The sequence below is a fragment of the Crocuta crocuta genome, unplaced genomic scaffold (assembly GCF_008692635.1).
Source record: "Crocuta crocuta isolate KB4526 unplaced genomic scaffold, BGI_CrCroc_1.0 scaffold179, whole genome shotgun sequence".
NCBI classification, from domain to species: domain Eukaryota; kingdom Metazoa; phylum Chordata; class Mammalia; order Carnivora; family Hyaenidae; genus Crocuta; species Crocuta crocuta.
In genome coordinates this window covers 13,361,445-13,382,112 of record NW_027551568.1, presented here as the reverse complement: position 1 = coordinate 13,382,112, position 20,668 = coordinate 13,361,445, and the positions used below count along the sequence as shown (strand labels likewise).

General features: G+C 40.7%; 1 protein-coding gene across 1 annotated transcript in view; it reads left to right on the top strand.

The window, feature by feature from the left end:
* The first annotated feature begins 13,394 nt into the window (after positions 1-13,394).
* FAM184B (family with sequence similarity 184 member B) overlaps positions 13,395-20,668 on the top strand; it is a 144,582-nt gene continuing 137,308 nt past the window's right edge. The window contains exon 1 of the mRNA XM_077750578.1: positions 13,395-13,541. Within this exon, the coding sequence (XP_077606704.1) occupies positions 13,395-13,541 (147 nt within the window). The remainder of the gene's footprint in view (positions 13,542-20,668) is intronic.

Below are 20,668 nucleotides of genomic sequence, written 5' to 3'. Positions count from 1 at the left end.
CTATTCATATACCACTTATAAAAGTATTTGTTCAAGTCTTTTGTCCACTTGTAAATGATATTATCTTATTTTTTTTACTGATTTGTACAAGTTCTTTATACACCTATTATATAGGTTGTAAGATATACAGTGGATCCTTGCACAGTGGGAAAAGGGGTGTTAGAGCCCTGATCCCTGTGTAGTCAAAAATCCACATGTAGCTTTGACTTAAGTACTAATAGCCACTGTTGATCATAAGCCTTACTGATAACATAAGTAGTCAATTAACACACATTTATCTGTTACATATATTATGTACTGTGTTCTTTTTTTTTAATGTTTTATTTATTTATGAGAGAGAGAGAGAGAGGCAGCATGAGCAGGGGAGGGTTGAGAGAGAGGGAGACACAGAATCAGAAGCAGGCTCAGCTTTGAGCTAGTTGTCAACACAGAGCCTGATGCGGAGCTCGAACCCACGAACCGTGTGATCATGACCTGAGCCGAAGTCGGATGCTTAGCCAACTGAGCCACCCAGGCGCCCCTGTGTTCTTACAACAAAGTAAGGTAGAGAAAAGAAAATGTTATTAAGAAAACCAAAAGGGAAAGAAAATACATTTACAGTACTGTACTATACTGTAAACTATCCATGTATAAGTGAAGTTTTGCATTTCAAGAGTCCACTGTGTATCTGTGTTATGAATATCTTCTGCCAGTCTATGCCTTGCCTTTTAATGGTTTATTTTAATGAGTAGAAGTTTTTAATTTTGATGAAATCCAGTTTATCTGTTTTTCACTGTGGTTGGTGCTTTAACAAATCTTTGCCATCCTGAATGTTATGAAGATGTTCTTCTATGTTTTTTTAAAGAAGGTTTATAGTATTAGCTTTCACATTTAAGTCTGTGATCCATCTCAAATTAATTTTCTATATGATACAAGGTAGAAGGAGAATTGTCTTTATTAAGAATTGTATTAAGAATTGTATTCTGATTACACCTGACCTTTTGGAATGATTTGAACACTGAGAACAGAATATTATGGGTGTCTCTGTTTTCTCTAGTACTTTATCCTTTTCTTCATACTCTTTATATTCTCAGTCTTATCCAGGTCGATGTGGTTTATATTTTTTGGAGTTTCTCCTTTTCATGAAATTTGAGGTAGAAAAAATTTTTTCATGTTTATTTATTTTTGAGGGGTAGAGAGAGAAAGAGGGAGGGAGCATGCTTCTGTACATTAATTTAACAGTTTTCACAATTTTAGCACTTTTAAAATACATTCACATTAATATTTTGGCTGATTAATAGAATTCCAGCACATAAAGCACATTGATTCAGTTGGATATTCAGCAGATATTTATTGAGCACCTCCCAAGTGCCAACTACTATTCTAAGCCCTGGGACTTCAGCAGTCAGCAAAACAGACAAAAATTTCTATTTTCATCAGCTTACATTTTTCTGAGATTTTTTTGCACTTCAATTTATATCCCAAATATTTACCTTTTATTTACAAGTGAATGTTCAGAAATGAACAGTTAGTCTGAATTATTTGCCGTCGAGTATTATGTGCCCATGAAATTGTGTGTTCCCCTTTGCATAGTATGGAGTTCTTTTGAGAAATTGCTACCCAGGCAGAAATTTTATTTCCCAGACCCTTATATCTTCGTCCATGCCTTTGGTGTCAGTTCTTGCCAAAGGAATGACAACAGCATTGGTGTGTCACTTCCAGGCCAAGGTATTTTAGAATTGGGTGTACCTTCTCTGTGTTCTCTTTACCTTTTGCTGGCTGAATGCAGATGACAGTGAGGTCCTAGGGGATGATGGAACACAGAGGGAAAGAGCCAGCCACAGATTCACTTTAGACCGAAAAGGGGGGATCTAAAGACTAATAACTCAGACTTTATTGTGACCCCCCCAAAAAAAAACTTTCCTGTGTTAAGCTAGTGAAATGTGAGGCTTATTTTAGCAATTAGTATCACCATAACTAATATACTTGCCTGGTTAATGTTGCAGACATTGTTAATCTGAAGAGATATGATGTTTACCTGAAAATAGAGCCATTATCATTGATCTAGCACAATTGGGGGCTGCCGAATTAAAGAAGGCAGTTAGCTATTCAGCCTCCCAGAGGGCAAGGCTAACACCTAAAAACAGATTTTTGCTGAATATTGAGGCCAACACGAAACTCAATGAATCCCTAGCAGTTAGGGACTTAAAAGAAGTGGGGAGCATGGGGTTGTAAAAGAAAGTAGGAGTTATCTTGATCACTCTGGCCCATGAACCATATGTATATCATTACAATGTTAAACAGTTGCATATGTATATCATTACAATGTTAAACAGTTGCTATTGGAATTCTGATAAAATAAGGATAAATACTGTGGAGGAGATACAGTATAGGAAAACCCTGTTCTTCTTCCTTGAGTATAGTAGCAAGCATAAAATGGGTCAGAAAATAATACATCCACACTTTATATATTCATACAGAAATAGAATTTGTTGCCTCTGTGGAAGTCGAACCAGTGACTAGAAACAGGTGGAGAGAGACTTCATTTTTTTCATATTTGAATATTGTACCATATAAGTAATTACGTATTTTAAAAATGCTCTTTTTAAAAATACAACATTTTATTATCAATTTATGAGAATTAATTGCTTTTAGGGAAGATATAATTTTGATGCATTTCAACAAGATCCTTTATGAAAACCTGTGAATGGGATTGCAAAATTGATACCATAATTTAGTAAGTACCCATAATGAGACCCCTCCCTTCAATCTGTGAAGTGTCATAGGCTTTCACTTATAACAGCTATTAAGTCAGTGTTGAAATAAACTGAATTCAGAATTACGCCTCTGACTCACAATATCCTAAAATGACAAATCTAGATTTTTTTGATGTTAGAAAATATTTAATTATATTGCTTTATTTAAAAATTTATAATATTGTATCACAATATATTAATAGATAATATTTCAAGTTTTTATCTAATTAACTGCTAAAATCAAAACTGCCAGGTATTTTATTAGCAAAAGATGGGTTTATTTGGGAATAAACAATTCAGGGCAAACAAGTTACAGCAAAATTATAGGTGAGTCTGCAGAACAAAGGAAAGGTAGGATCTTTTATAGAAGAAAGGTTAAGTTAGTTAGACTATTCTAAAGAAATAGTCCATTGGAGTAAACTGGGAGCTGGAGGTATAGTGGCTTCTCATTGGTTATGTTGTGACTGTCCTCATTGACTGGGCTGTTGTGGGAAGCGGGGGAGGGGGAGGTTAGCCTTTCTTCTTCCTGCTAGAATAATGTAGTAGTATCCAGGTCCCTGGTGGGTCCTCTCCATGATGGGTTTGCAATGGACAAGTGGTAGGGCATGAGAGCCCCCCCCTGCTGGCCTCCCAACTCCATTCTAGTGAGGTTTTCCATTCTTAATTTTCCCGTAACAAAAATTATTTGTCTTGTTTATTTTAATTCACCTGTTCACTTTTGTGTATATTTTATAGTGTAGGTAAAATGTCAGTTCAGTATAATAGTGACTCCTAGGTTAAGAAGTACATTACTGGGAATGCATGCTCAGAAAGTTCTGCAGATAAATTGCTCAGTCAGAGTTTGGAGATGTCCCTTGTATATTGACTGCCATGGGAGCTCAGAGAGATCACCTCTAACTGGAATAGTCGGGCCAGGTCTACCTCAGAAGCGTGATCTGAGTTGAAACTTGATGCTGACAGGATTGAAATAGGAGAAAGGACAAAGAGGACATTATAAAGCAAGACCTAGAGGAAACTGACAAAGTTTGTGAGAGCCATTAAAAGCAATTTTCAAAGTGAGGCTGGTTACCATCTGCAACAGCATCACTGAAGTGGTTGTTAAATGCTTTACTCATACGTATTAAGTTAACGTTTCTGATATGAGGAGTCTGAAATACTCATTTTTATCAAGCTCATGATAATTTCAATGTTTACCAGAATTTAAGAAGTTCTAACTCCCGACTGGCTGGCTCAGTCGGTAGAGCCTGCAACTCTTGATCTCAGGGTCCTGAGTTCAAGCCCCATGTTGGGAGCAGAGTTTACCTAAAAAGAAAAAAAGTTATAAATCCATATAAATACTCTAGACAATGCTTGGAAATTATATTGCAGAAACACCATAGATGATTTAAGGGGAGAAAAAAAGTAGTCAGTTCCAAAAAGGGAAACAGAAATGGCTACATTGAAATATTCAGCCATGTATAGGTCAGCCAGATTACCAATACTTAACTCAGTCAAAGACATTTGGGCGTCCACTGAGTGCTGAGCACTCTATTACTGTGTAACAAAAAGAATTAAAAACCATTGGTTCCATTCCTTTTTTGAGTGTTGGAGAGTTCTACTGTTTAATTCTCTTTGAACTCTAGAAAAAGACGGGAAAGGCAACAGTATTCACTTCCTGCCTGTTTACCCTGAGGCAATGTCAAATGTACTTTGCAAATTGGTTGTTAAACATTTCATATATTGAAAAGACAACTTCTGCCATGAACTTCTCTCAAGTCAAGTACTCAACTCTTTTATTGGTGTTTCACACCTTTGTTACCACTAATGTAATTTTAAGGTAGGAAGATGGAAAAAAAAATGATTAGCAGTGCTAGAGTTCAGTTCCCACAGGCTGTTTCCAGAACCATGTGGAGTTCATGGTGTTCATATTAATACTGATGAGGGACAGAAGCATAAAAATGTTCACCTTTGGCCCAGAGGGCTGACCTATAGCCTATATAGTTCTACTATATAGAAAGTTCTACTATATAGAAAGTTTACTACTTTCTTGAACAGTGTCATGACTGACTATATATCTCACCAATAGTTAATATCTAACTGAATGGTATGCACCAGAGAACTCTTTCAAAAGTAGTTTTATGAGTAGAAATTTGGAGAAGACATTTATAATCTAATACTCCCTGTACATCCCCTCCCCTTTGAGCACTTAGCATATAATCACCAGCTTCATAACAGCAAAAGTGCAGTTTTTTTCTGCCCACGGGTCCTGTGCCTATGCTACTTACTTAAATAAATTTACTAAGTTGCAGCATACAATGTCTCAAGAATTCTTTCTTGACCCTTGCACTCCACAACCCTACAACAATATAATCTGGCTATAACATTGTCACAAGCCATTTTGTTTCAAAATGGCATGTCCCATAGTGTTATGTGCTTATTACTGTAAGCTCTGTGTAAGTCTTGTCATTTCCTGACAAGGGGTTTTGTCTTTACTTTCTTCCTGCGGAGATGAGACAGAAGACCTCATGCCAGGCTACCTGTGGGGCGTCCTGATCTGATGGGGGGATCAGCTGGCACAGCCAATGAAAGAATTCACCCAAGGCAGAACACAAGAGATAAAAGTTTATTAAATACACAGCCAGGGAGCAGCAAGCAGGACAGCAAAGGATAGACTGTCTGCCATGAGGTGGTGCTGAGGGGCTACACTTACAGAGCAGAGTGAGGAGGTATGGGAGTGTACAGAAGTTTCCCTTTTCCTGTAACTATGGCTGGTTGTAATTGGTCAGTTAGGGCCTATGGCTATTAGGGCCCGAGGTGGACCACTTAATGAGGCTGTTTCCATTCAGCTCTGTAGTCAGTGTGGGCCCTTTTACCTTACCCAGGTTTCTTTCTTTTTTTTTTTAATGGTTTATTGTCAAGTTGGTTTCCATATAACACCCAGTGCTCATCCCCACAAGTGCCCTCCTCCATGCCCATTAGCCCCCTTCCCCTCCCCCCACCCCATCAGTCCTCAGTTTGTTCTCAGCATTCAAGAGTCTCTCATGGTTTGCCTCCCTCCCACCTTACTCAGGTTTCCACTGCTCAAGTTTGTTGCCTAAAAGTGGCCTCTACACTACCTTTATTGACACCCTGATACTAGTTAATGTGTGTTAGGATTATAATAAAGGTATATTCCCAGTTTAAGCTATGTGTTCATTTCTTACATTCTTCCCTCAAAAAGGGAAGATAGATAAATTTATTCTCTCAAAATAAATAATGAGAGAAAGGAGAGAGCACAAGTGGGGTAAGAGCAGAGAGAGAGAGAGAGAGAGAGAGAGAGAGGGTGAGAGAATCCCAAGCAGGCTCCACACAGTCAGCACAGAGCCTGATGCAGGGCTCAAACCCACAGTCCACGAGATCTGACCCAGCCGAAGTCAGATGCTTAACCTACTGAACCACTCAGGCTCCCCACCAGAGAACTTTAGCTTTTAAAAACATCATATAGATGCTATACAGAAAGGCAGGGCCTTGAGCACATATTTTAGGGACTTGCAAACTAGTGTGAAAGATAAGTAGTGTTTCAAAAAAAAATTCAACAGAGTAATTTGAAGGTCTGATTGGCTTTATTAAGCAATTCATGAATCGGGCAGCATCCTGTCAAGTAAGTAGAGGGGAGCACCAAGGAGTTGTAGTACAAAATGAAAGGTTTTTAAGGGAAAGAGGGTGAGGCAAGAAAATCATTAGCAAAAAAAAAGAAAGGATTATTCCAGGGAAGGTCACTTTCCCTTTGGGGGGAACGGCAGGGGGTGTCATCATGCAGATTACCTCATCTTCCTTTGTGACAGATTACTTAATTTGTTCTTATGAACAAATTCCTGACTGACTACATTTATGGGGGAGATTGAAACTGCAATTACATTAGGCATTAACTTCCGGTTTGGTGACTTGACTTAACTAATGCCATTTTGGATTTGTGGTTTTCCTTTTAATAGCAGGAATAAGGCAAAGTAGGCTTTATACATAAAGGGGTTAAGTGAAATAAATACTCATAAATGTGATCTTGGTTTTAGATGAGTAGTAGAAATATATTGGTAGTAATAACAATCAAGTTACCCATGCTACTTCACTAATAGGGGAATAAAATTACTAAGCAAAGGCTAAAAGATTAGTAAGTTTCTAGTGCAGAACTCACCTAAGGCAGCACTTATATTATCAGCGTAGTAAAGATGAATTATTCAGTACCTGTTGAGACAATTGCTTAGCCATCTGGAAAAACAGGTCTGTATTTCAAACTCACTCCATATATGAACATAAATCACAGCTGGATCAAATTTATAAACATAAAAAAAAGAAAGAAACCATAGAAGTACTAGGAGAAACTGATGGGGCTTTGGAGTGATGGTGGGGTTTGGAGCCGATGACTAAGAAAGAATTCTTCAAGACGTCTTTGGTGCAAAAAGGTGATTTTATTAAAGCACAGGGACAGGACCTGTGGGCAGAAAGAGCTGCACTCAGGTGGTGAAGAGTGACTCGTTACATACCTTCAGATTGGGAGGGGGTTAGGGACAGTGTAAGCCTGTAAGGAATTTTGGAAGCGAGGTTTCCAGGACCTTGAGGGGCTAGCTGTTGTTAGGAAAACATCATTTATTACTGTTTAGTAAAACCTCAGTCGTGAGACCCTTCAGAAGTATATCAGGAGGCCATAAGCCTGGAGTATGATTGCCAACATATACATGGAGGTTAAAGACAAAGGAAGTTTGCAAAGGAATTTTTATGTATTTAAGGAGACTCACAGGATCCTGAGGGGGTCAGGATAATATTAAGCCAAGATTCCCATTAGCCCCTAGCAAAGTGTCATCATCAAGGCAGCTGAGCTTCTAGAGGGAGGTCACTCTGCTTGTTTCAAGGACTTATCAATGGGCTATAGGCAGTAAGGAAATTTAATTTTTCATTTGCCTTAGTTTTCCACATCACCATGGCAAGCACTTAGACCCCTTTCCCTTGTTCTTGGGGTAGCCTGTAGTGTCCAAGGAATATCACACATATTCCCCCAGGGGTGGTGCTAGCTTGTATTTTGCCTTCAGCTTGCATTATGCTCCCTCATCATATCCCCCATGAACAATTTTGACCCTTACATCTTTAAGTTTGCTGAAGGTGGAAGGTCCTGTCTTCTGTAGCTTCCTCCCGCTGAGTAGGGGCATGGAGTTGTCCCTACCTATGGGTCAATAATAATCAGTTGGGGAACATATAGGGGAGTTTCAAAAGGCTGCATCCAAAGTGGACAACATACATGAACCTCCTTGAGTAGAAAGGATCATCTGTTGTCTTGAAGTTATTGTAGTGACTTGGGACCAGGCAGAAACACATTGTAAGAAGGAATTGTCAGTATAAGTTGGGGAAAGGAGAATGGAAAAGAAAGGTACACCCATCCTAAGAGAAGTTTGAGAGCTTCTACAGGTTCACAGGAATAATAAGCCACATTAGTTTACTCATTAGTTTCCTGTGAAGGGGGTACAGGTTTTATTTTTGATATAGGAGCCCATGAAGAATGTCCCTCTAACTTTACTTCAGTGGGAGTATATAATATGACCCAGTAGGGGCCCTTCCATTTTGGAATTAAATTCCCTGCTGTACTGGACTTTCAATCCTTTAAATAAACCAGGTCTCCTGGGTTTATATGGAGTGGGTTTCTAGGAACTGTCAGATTGGGTTTAGGAAGGATATGGTTTGTATTTTTAGAGATTTATGAATTAATCTGGCCTCAAGTGAATAATTTAATAAAGCACTATAGTCTTTATCTGTTGATAGGTCTACAGTGAGAAAAAGGTTTTTATATTGAGCTGTTGGGGGGAATCCATCTCATTTTTCAGTTATTTAAATAATATACCCATGGGGTTCTGTTACTATCTTCATAGAAAACAAGATGATTGTCCATACCAGTGCTGTAGTGACAGTATCTCTTAAGTCTACCTCAAGTTGTCCAGCTTAGACAAATAACAAACATTTAAAGACAATCAGAACTAGAATTTAACATCTCTGCCTTCTGCAGGCACTTTGCCTCTTCTGCCTTCCCCTCCCCTCCTCTGTCTGTACCACCTCAAGTGTGGCCTACATAATTGGTTCCTATACCATCCTCAGTGCCTCTGGTACCACTGGCTCCTCCTTCCACCCTCAATGTCAAGGAGCAAGGAGCACCCCCTTGGACCACCCACTTCAGATTACACCACTGGGGTCCCAGGTAAAAACTGACAGTGGGGAAAAATTGATTGATTTTTCGGTGGATGCAGGTGAAACATATTTGGTGTTTAAACTAATTTAAGTTTGCTGGTTTAATTAAGATAGACCTGTCTTTACAGTTATCAGCACTAAATATGAAACTTTTATTCTACCAAGGTTTACTAATGGCAAATACGTTCATGTTATCTCTGTTGCAATTTGTTAGCAAAAAGATCAGTTAAAATAATGATTAATTTTTTCTGTGTCAAAGTTTTCATGGGCAATTGCTTCAAAGTATTTGGTAACTTGAAACTTTAAAGTTATGCTTACTTGATCAATGGGATTGAGTTCATTGGATAAAAAGCTAAAGCATTGATTACTAGATGTAGGTGGTGCTTTTGACTTATTGCAGAGAAACTAAGACTATTTGTTTATTAGGATTTATTCCTATAGAAAAATTTGCACATATGTGCAAAGACCCATATATGATGTCATGGAGGAAGTTATCTCGACGCAGTGGTAACCTCCAAATACACTATCAGCCAGGCTATCCCATATGTCATGGAGAGGAAACTCCACAGCACAAATTAAGATGCTCAAATCACAAGGTTTATTGAGTCACTCTTCAATAGAAGTCAGTTGGAAAGTACGGTGAAGGTGAAGACATTGAGGATAAGGTGCCAGGGAGCTGGGAGGACCATATTACCTGAACCCTGTGTCATACAGTGTTTATGTCCTGTCTGCTGCATCAACCTTCACTTCTGATAGTGCACTTAAAAGGACAACAGCTAAAACTAAAAAAGGGGCTCAGTAGAGACAGGTGCTTCTATCAGAAATGTGCAAGGTCAAGGATGCCTGGTTAGAGGTCTGCTGAGAGCCATGTATTTTAAAATGTTTTTCTGCGGCAGAACATTCATGGGGGCAAAATGGGTGTCAACAATGAATGGCATTTGGGGGCATAATGGCCCAAAGTTGGGATCATCTTAATTTACAACTTGGCCTTTCCATCACTTTCAGTAATACTCCAGTTTGTTCCATCCTTTATATATATTCCATTCTATCTTTATTGTGTCTTACAGTATATTTTCTGTACTTGACACTTCTTAACAATTTAAGCTATTTGTTTCCCTATTATACTTAACACGTGAGTATCATATATCCTTTCTGTTTCTCCTGTCCTTTAGGACACAATTGAAGGTTCTCAATACAGAAAATACACGTAGCAAACATACGTGGAACATTTTGCTTAAAATATAAAAACTTTTTGTCAATAGGGGATACGATAAATATGATATTTTGTATATAGTGGAATACTGATTGTTAAAAATGGGATTGTAGATATTTATTGACAAAAGAGGAAGACAATGTCTTTAATATTGTTTGAATAGGATTCATAAATACGTACAGAATTCCATTTTTGTTTTAAAAATGTGCATATGAACATAACATTTTTTAGATGTGTGCAGAGAGACATCTGAAAAGTATTAACAGTAATTTTCTCTAAGTGTTGAATTTGGGGTAATCTTTTGCCTGCTTCTTATATTTTGTCTTATTACAGGTGAGGGTTTTTTTGGGGGGAAGAGGAATACTATAAGAAGCTTACATTTTTATAATCTAAAGAAAGAACAAATCATTTATGTCTTTTAAGAGTTGCAGATTGCCAGCATTGTGCTCTGGGAAAAATAGCCTTCAAAGTCAGATAGACCCAGATCCATTACTAGCTGTATAAAATTGGGTGCTTAGTCTTCCTTAACTTCATAGTCTGTAGAATGACGATAATAATAAGTACCTTAAAGGAAGTAAGAATGTGTGCTAAGAGCATAGCACAATGCCAAGATCATATTAATGGTCTAACAAATGTTCCCCACATACACACCCCATATGTGATACAGTGCTTAATTCCCTTCTGCCTTCTGTTTCATTCCTGATAGTGTAAAAGACCTACTAATCATAGTGCTAGGAAATCCCAGCAGCTGCAGAGGACTCTTTTCAGAGACAGGACAGCTTATGGTAACTTCCTTACAGCAGCTGTGGTCCAACAAAGCCTGATAAGGGAATCTGGGGTTTTCCCAGTCTTCCATTTTAAAGTTGAAAGTATAATATATGCTACTGGAAAAATAATTTTGCCCCTAGACCTGATAAGGTCATATTTAAATAAGTAAAACTCAGGGTTAGATTGCAGTATTACTAAACTTTAGTGTGTATACGATCATCTACAGCAGTGATGCTCAATCCTATTCAGACCCAGTGTCACTTTTTTAAAAATAATGTTCATGTTACTGTACTGAAGTTCAGAGATTATTTTTAAAATTGGTACACACATTTTAGGGGCACCTGGGTTGCTCAGGTCAGTTAAGGATCCAACTTTGGCTAAGGTCACTATCTTGCAGATCATGGGGTCCAGCCCTGAGTTGGGCTCTGTGCTGAGAGCTCAGAGCCTGGAGCCTGCTTTGGATTCTGTGTCTCCCTCTCTCTCTGCTCCTCCCCCGTTCGTGCTCTGTCTCTTCTCTCTCTCTCAAAACTAAACAAACATTTAAAAAATTAAAATTAGCACACACATTTTAAAATCAGTATAATTTCTTGTCAGTAATATAAAGGAGAAATAAAAGGAAAGTAATTATAATTAAATCATATGTATTTCAATATAGAAATGCTCTGATATGACTAACCTTATGATATAATGTAGTATTCAGATGCTTGCACATATAGGTATACTCACCATAAGTGTGTCAAATATAGTACAAGGCTGTTGTATTGGCAACCAAGTACTACGAGCCATGTGGCCATTGTTCATATGACTTTCCAAAATGGTGCACAACTTCTGGTAAAGTTTGCAGTACCAAGGCTAATTCCCTCTACTTTACATGGTGGCTGAATTCCTATAAAATTTAATGGGTAGTAAGATCCTGCAGAAACTACTCTAAAGGAAGCTTGTTTAAAATGTCCATTCCTAGACCCTCAACTCCAAGAATTTTGACTTTGGGAGTCTAGCTCAAGGCCAAGAATCTATCAGCCTCCTGGCAGTGATTCTGATTCAGGCATTCTCTTTTCTAAATGAATTGGAAACTAAGATGTCTTGGAGAGGGAACCTAGGGTAATATACTAGGAACCAAAAACCCAGGTTGGCCATTCCTACCCAGTGTAGTATACTGGGGCTAAAGTAAGAGATTTAGAAGAGGAATATCTTGGTCTCAGACACAACTGGGCTACTTTTGCAACTGCCTGACTTGGTACAAATTTTCTGGATCTGTTTTCTCACCTATAAAAATGGGTATTGGTATCTGCAGTATAGCGGGGTCGGATTGTGGTTTTTGAAACCAACTGGAGCTTACTTACTTTATCAAGATTATTAAAATTCTTGATACAAGGCAGTTTGCAAAAACAAAATGTAGTAACCATGAAAATTGTTCATTATGCTGACGCTATTATTCACACGTTAGTAAAATCTGATGAGGGTGCTGTCACTTTCCCCAAAACCCACTGTTTGAAACCAGAGAAAGCAAGCCACGAAGAAATTTGGCCGCTAGCTCTTTCCCTCAACAAACAAAAAGGCACAAGCTCGTAATCCTAAGGACAAGATCTGCCTCCAGTTGGCCAGTGGCCAAGAGCGTGGATCTGGATGAGTCACTTCCCTTTCACTGGGCTCGGTGTGTACTTAGACTTTCAGCTCCGTCTGTTACTCAACTACTCCATTCCTCTTTGCTTCCTCCTTTCCCACACCTGCTACCGTCTTTTCTACCTCTCTGATGACTTTTCCTCTTCGATCCTACCCCTGCTTGTACTACGCGTTCCCTCCTTTCTCGTTCCAGATTTGTCACCGGTTCCTCGGCCGCCCTTTTGGCTTCTTCCTTTTGTTCCGTGATCTCTGGCAATCCTCCCGCAACGTCCGGGCTCCTCCCCAAAATGGGGGAAGGGGGGATGGCGACCCGCGGCCCCCGCTGGGGCCCCCACTGTGCGCCCTCGTCCCAGAACCTCCCTGCAACCGCGCGACTAGCTCTTTACCTCCCTGCCCCTCTCTCTTTATATCCCGCCCCCGTCCCCGCCTTCAGCGACGAGTTCCGAGGCTCCGGAGCCTCCGACTGAGTGCGTCGATAGGGTGCCGGGTCCCTAGCCACCCGCTCGCCCCGGAGAACATCGTCAAGGGCCCCTTCCCAGACCGCTCGCCCCGGCTGCCCGAGGCTGAGGCCGGCTCGGATTCTTCCTCGGCTTGGGATGCCCATCCCCGGCGGGGGGCAGTCGCTGCTGAGTCCGGAGCCCTGCGCCACCCACGTGTCCGAGAGCGCGGCGCGGGGCCAGCGCGAACCTCTCCAAGGCCAGCGGCTCCTGGTCGCGGAAGCACTACTGTTGCAGGCGCAACCCGCGCGGGCGGGNCCACGGCTCCGGAGAAAAGCCCACACGCTCACACGCCCGCGCGCGCACGCACGTACACACCGCGGGCAGCGAGAACACTAGCGAGAGCCCTTGAGTGTCGGACGCCTTTTAGCCATGGCTTCTGTCCTTAACAGCAAAATTCACGCGTCCGGGACTTGCCAGGGCTCCAAAGCTGATGCTCGCGGTGGCGCCGACTGGAGAATGGATTGGGATCCCGAGATGCACGTGAAAATGTGCAAGAAGATTGCCCAACTCACCAAGGTAAGGTGAGGCGCTGCGGGCAGGCGAGCTGCGCGTCCAGGGGCCCCAAGTTGGGGGAGGGCAGACGCAGCCTGGGGAGGCCCAGGCCGAATCCGGGCAGAAACTTTGTCTGGGAGGGCAACACGTAAGGGGAGCGGTCCTCAATCTTGGTAACTTGACCTTCTGGAAGCACCATCTGAAAGCAGCTGAGAGGATCCTTGCCAAGGAAACTCCAGCAGACTGCGTGCCGAGCAGGTGGTCTGTGCTCCAAGGTGGGAAACCTAGTTGAATCGCTGTGTGTGTGTGCGTGTGTGTGTGTGTGTGTGTGTGTGTGTGTGTGTGTGTGTGTTTGCCAGCTCTACTCAAGTGATCGTGCCTGGAATGTTGTGATTTTATTCATCGCTGTACTTAATAGCCAGGGAGGTCATGTGGGCTCTATTTGAACACTTGATTAATTTATTCCTTCGTTCAACAAATATTTGAGCCATTTGTTGAGTGCCAGCAGCTTGCCTGGCACCGTACGAAACCTGGAAGGCAGCCCAGGGGACTTACTATCAAACTGGGTGCAGATGTGTGTAAGAGCATAAATGGGAAAGTGTACGATCCCCCCACTAATTATTGGATTACAAAAGACCTTGGGAGGTCAGCCAGCCCATCTCCCTACTTCCTCCTAGAGACTGGATTGAACCTCTCCAGACCCTGATGTCTTCCTTATGAAGACCAGCAGGAAGATGCCACCCTGCCCTTTGTTAGTCCTCTGCAGCTTCCCTATTAGGAGCTCCTTGTGGTAGATTCCCTTCTTGTGCCTTGTGTATAGCGGGAAATAGCATCCCTCTCTGTTTTCTATCCAAGGTTCCCAGTGTGAGAATTTGCCTTGGGGTTTCCTTTTGATCTCATAATAAATTCCTGATAGGGGCCTGCTAGTGGAAGGGTCAGGTCCAGATTCTGTCCAGTGGTGTATGGGACATTGTCTCTTCCCTATCTTTCTCCCGCGTCTCCACACCCATTTTTTTGGTGACTATTTCCTTTCTGACTATTTTACTAGAAGAGAGCGCTGAGACTTGGAATTGGACACTAGCTGCCTTCTCCCGCCCCTCCCATCAACTTCTCCACGTTCTTTGCATAGGAGCCTGCCTCCAAACAGTGATCTCTCTTTAGTCAAGGATTGAAAAAAGGGAATGAAGATACCCCTTGAGACTTTGGCATGTGTGGCTGGCACCACTGATCTGCATTTATTCAAATGTGACATTCAACCCCCTAAAAGTATTGATTCAAGGTGCTAGGCACAGTAAAAGACATCTTTATCTTTAAGGAATCTAGAATATTTTTGGAAATACAAGATTTGAAATATGGAAAGAAAACTAAAAGACACTTCCTTATAATCAGTTGCTAAACTGGGTATTTCAAATTATGAGTTATATAGAAGTAGAAACAAGGGGTAAGGGAGAGTTGTTATGGGCAGGGACAGTCAGGGAGATTTTATGGAAAAGATGAACCTTGAATTCATTTTGAATTTATGGAGTGCCTACTGTGTGCCGGGCGCTATGCTGACTATTGATGGCATAAAACTAGGATGGAGTCCCTACCCCTGTGTGTAATAAACACATAAACGGATCATTTCAATACAATGTGATGATCATTCCACTCAGTAGTATTTATGGCACACCTATGATGTGCCAACCACTGAAGATACAACAGTGAGAAAGCAGCATGATCCCTAGCACATAGTAGGCAGTGTTTCTCAAATTAGAAATAATAATGGATTTACTAGGTAATGCCTGTTTTTACGGTTTTTATGCTAATTGCTTAAATTAGACATTTTAATATTGATATCAATATGTGACGTTTCTTTTGGGGAATGTTTGTATGTCACATACTTTCCATCTCTTTGTATTTAATCTTCCCGTAAGTTTTATTTTAGTTGTATTTCTGACAGGTGAATTTAATCCATGTGTATTTATTGTCATTACTAATATATCTGAGCTTGGGGCGTCTGGGTGGCTCAGTCGGTTAAGTGGTTAAGCATCAGACTTCTATTCAGCTCAGGTCATGAACTCGCTGTCTATGAGTTTGTGCCCCAGGTCAGGCTCTGGGCTGACTGCTCAGAGCCNGCACAGAGCCCGACACGGGACTCGAACCCACGAACCACGAGATCATGACCTAAGCGAAAGTCAGACGCTTAACCGACTAAGCCACCCAGGTGCCCCTTAAAAATTTTTTTAAATGTTTATTTAATTTTGAGAGAGTGAGAGACAGAACACGAGTGGGGGAGGGGCAGAGAGAAAAAGAGAGAGGGAGACACAGAATCATAAGCAGGTTCCAGGCTTTGAGCTATCAGCACAGAGCCCAACTCAGGGCTGGACCCCACGAACTGTGAAATCATGACCTAAGCCAAAGTCGGCTGCTTAACCAACTGAGCCTCCCAGGTGCCCCTTTTCCATCATGTTTTGTGTTTTTCACTTGTCATCCTTTCTCATTCTTCCTTTTTCCCCATCCCTGCCTTCTATTGGGTTACTAAAATGATCTGTATTCCCTCATCTTCTACTGCTGGCGTGAGGGCTTTAGGCCTTATTTGTATTCTTCTCAAAATTGTCTTTTATTTTTCAACATACATATTTAGCTGTAATTTCTTCTAACAAAGTTATCGTATAATTCTTTCTTCCTACAAAATATTTTCTGCATACTTTACCCATTTAATAGCCCTCTCCTTTCACATCTTGCTATTGTTGTTTAGAGCATTTGGCTTTTTTAAATTTAAAAATCATTTATAGGGGACGCCTGGGTGGCTCAGTCTGCTAAGTGTCTGACTCTTGATTTTGGTTCAGGTCATGACCTTACAGTTCTTGGGATGGAGCCTCCTTGGGATTCTACCTCTCTCTTGCTCTCTGTCCCTCCCCCACTTGCACTCTCTCTCTCTCTAAATAAATAAACATTAAAAAAATAAAAATAAAAATCATTTTTATAGTCGAGTTATTTAAATTCACTGACACTGCAGGGGTGCGTGGGTGGCTAAGTCGGTTAAGCATTGACTTCAGCTCAGGTCATGATCTCTCAGTTCATGAGTTTGAGCCCCACATCGGGCTCTGTACTGACAGCTCAGAGCCTGCAGCCTGCTTCGGATTCTGTGTCTCCCTCTCTCTCTGCCCCTCCCCTGCTCATACTCTGTCTCTGTCTCTGTCTCTGTCTCTCTCTCTCTCTCTCTCAAAAATAAATAAATATTAGGAAAAAATTTAAAATTAAAAAATAAAAAATTTAAAAATTTAAATTAAAAAAATTCACTGACATTTCAGATTCTTCTCACTATTTTTTCTCAAATCCAAAGCTTTCTCTTTAGGTCCACTTTTCTTCTAGCTGAAGTTCATTATTTAATAATCTTTTCTGTTGGGGTCATGGTGGGAGAGGGAATTCTTTGTATATTTGAAAGTGTCTTTATATTGCTCTCAGTGTTGGGTGAAAATGTATTTTGGTATGAAATTCTAGTGAACAGTTATTTTCCCAGAGCACCTTGATGAAGGTGCTCCGTTGTTTTCTGGTACTGATTGTCTCCGGTAAAAATTCTACTGCCAGTCTAAGTTTCCTTCCTTTGTGGCAGTCTGCCTTTCTGTTGAAAGTATTTAAGATTTGTGTTTGTTTTATTTTGACGTGCAGCAATTTCACTAGAACTCTCTAGATGTGAATGAGTGTCCTTTCTGGTGAGGACTGGTGTGTTCTCTTTAATTATGGAAAATTATCAATGATTTTCTCTTCAAATATTGTTTCTCTCTTTGCCTACATTCTCTTTTCTGGAACTGCCATTAGATCAGTGAGGAAGCCAGCGACTTCATCTATATCCTGAAATGTGATTAATTTTTTTTTCTTTTGCCTCGATGTTGCCTCCTGGTGAATTCCTTAATCGAATCCTTCTGTTTGCCAGTTATCTAAATAATTTGTCCAGTCCAGAGTTTCTCCCACCTGTTAAGTTTTAGAATTTCAATAATTATATTTTTCATTTCTAAGATTACTATTGATATTTCCTTTCTGATTTTTTAACTATTTTATTTATTTTTGAGAGAGAGAGAGAGAGACAGCATGAGCAGGGGAGGGTCAGAGAGAGAAGGAGGTACAGAATCTGAAACAGGCTCCAGGCTCTGAGCTGTCAGCACAGAGCCCGACGCGGGGCTTGAACCCACGAACCATAAGATCATGACCTGAGCCGAAGTGGGACGCTTAACCGACTGAGCCACCCAGGAGCCCCTCCTTTCTGATTTTAATAACTTCTTAACTTTTATAGTTTCATTGAAGTATAATTTACATATTGTAAAATTCATCTATGTAAGTGTACGATTCAACTTTTTTAGTAAATGCACAGAGTTGTTACACTATAACCATAATCCAGTCTGGGGACATTGCTATCACTGAAAAGAAACCTATCCTAGGTACCCATTAGTAGTTACTCCCCATTCCAACTCCAACACCAGGCAACCATTAATCTACTTTCTGTCTCTATAAATTTGTCTTTTCTAGACATTTCATCTCAGTGAAATGATACAATATGTGATATTTCCATCTAGCTTTTTTCACTTAGTTGCTAAATCTTAGCAGAATGTTTTTGAAGTTCATCCATGTTGTAGCACATTTCAGTCATTCCTTTCCGTTGCTCAGTAGAATCCCATATGCACCTTCTGTGGCACACATCTGGGGCTATTTCCATGTTGAGGCTGTTACGAATAATGTTCTACAAACATTACATTCCTGTGCAAAGTCTTCATGTGGACACACATTTTCATTACGACTCGGGTAGATACCTAGGAATAGAATTGTTGGATTGTATTTTAAAGAAGCGGCTAAACTATGTTCCAAAGCAACTGTGTCATCTTACATTGTTTAGCCTACTTTTCCAGGAAAACCTAATCCAACCCCCTGTTGCTTGGTTCTCAAGTCACAATGAGTACACTTTGCTTCCTCCATGGTTCACTCACTTCCCTCCATTGTCTTCTGGATGTCTCCTTTCCTGAAACGTCTTCATTTCTAAAAGCTGAGTCGTACTTATCTATTAAGTTTCGCTGCCCCCAACAAAAGCCTTTTAATAACCTCGCTTTTGAAATTAACCATGTATTCATTCATTACTAGTTGTACATTCATTATTGTTTTCTTACATCTGTTTTTCTAGAAGTTTGTACAATGCCTGGCACGTAGTATACTGACTCTCAGTGAGCTTGTTAAATTATTTAAGGTTTCCTTCCACAGACATGGTAAATATTTCTTTCATGGTATTTATCCATCTGACATTATAGTTGATTTGTAGATAGTGTGTCCCTTAAAAATCATAAACTCTAATTTATTCACAATACTTTGCACCTGGTAGATACTCAGTATGTGTTAGTGTGGTAAATCAATATTCATTTACATGGGTGCACATTACAGTCACCTGGGGAACTTTTAAAAATACACCAGGGGTNACAAACTGAGAGCAGATGGGGGTGGGGGAGAGGGGAAGGGGGGTGATGGGCATGGAGGAGGGCACTTGTGGGGATGAGCACTGGGTGTTATATGGAAAACAACTTGACAATAAAACTATTTAAAAATATATGTATATATACACCAGGGGTGGGGCGCCTAGGTGGTTCAGTGGGTTGGGCATCTGACTTGATTTCAGCTCACGTCATGATCTCATGGTTCATAGAATGGAGCCCCACATTGGGCTCTGTGCTACCAGCTTGGAGATTGGGATTCTTTCTCTCCCTCTCTCTATGCCTCTCCCCACATGCACACAAGCATGCTCTATCTCTCTTTCTCTCTCTCTCAAAATAAATAAATAAAATAAAATAAATATACACCAGTGAGATGACAACTTGATGTCATGCCTGAACCTAGACTGGGGTCTCTACTGGGTGGAAAACATGCTGTGAGGAGACACTGGAGTTGATTGAAAAACTGGAATTTGATGAGCGAGAAAATAAAAGCATTTATATCACTGTTACATTTGCTGGAGCTGACCGTGTACCCTGGCTATGCACCAACACATTCTTATTCTGAGGTAATGCACTTTGAAATAGGTCTTACTTCTCAGGACATGAGTATGTCCTGAGCATTTTATCTTACAAATAAAATAGAGAAAACAGAATATAGAAAGAAAGCAAATGGTAAAACAAAGGGGACTGATGTTAAGAACAGGTGAATGGATGGAGGGATGTTCTTTGTGCTGTTCTTCTGGCTGTTTTTCCTAAGTTTGAAATCGTTTCTGAATAAAAAGTTAAAAAGAAACATGAAGCATACAATGCCCCAGTTCTCATCTTTGAAGAACATGCGAGAGAGGTGACAGGCATTGCTGTTTTCCCAGAGCCCCTCAAGCGCTTCTACAAGCCAAGAACCAGTGTTTCAGAACAAGTGAAGGTTTAAACAGTAAAGTGGACACAGAGAGGTTATTTGGGCAAGAGGAGGTTCCAAATCCATCCCCATGAAAGCCGTTGGGAAGCTTTCAGTGTTGAAAGCATCAGGCAAGGTTGGCCCAGCCCTGACCCTGAGCCGGTCAGGCCAACCTCTGCTTTTGCTCTGTCCCAGCAATCTCGGGCTGATTCTTTTTTTTTTTTTTTTCCCCATGCTCTCCACATCCTCATAACCAGAAGGCTAGGCATCCCTTATACCCAGGGATTCCCCAGTTCCAACTTTCGAGGCATGGAATGTCCCGCCCCAAATAGAAGCTTTAATAAAGACCCCTTTAAATTAGAACCAGCAAATGAGTGGGAAAGTGTGTGTTCCCTCTCCATGAACCATCTCTCCAGTGGAAGACTGACTCTCAGGAACTCGAACCACAAGTAACCACATACCCACATCCCTCCCTCTCATCTCTCCATCAGAGAAAAAGTGCACAGGAGACAATGAGCAGTTCTGTTAGGTACCAAAAGCTTCCAAGCTAAAAGTAGAAGGAGTAGAATAACCCTACAGGACCCTCTCAGTCACTGTTTTAAAAGGATCTCCACCGGTCTCTTGGAAGACCCTGCAAGCAAGGGCCTGCATCTTCCACACATTAGTAATAACTTATGATGCGTTAGTGTTTGTAATCTTTTTTCGAGCTTCAAGGCTTTATATTAGTTCCCTACCCCCTTTTATTTTTTACTTATTTATCTTATTATTTTTTTAAGTTTATTTACTTATGGGGCAGGGGCAAA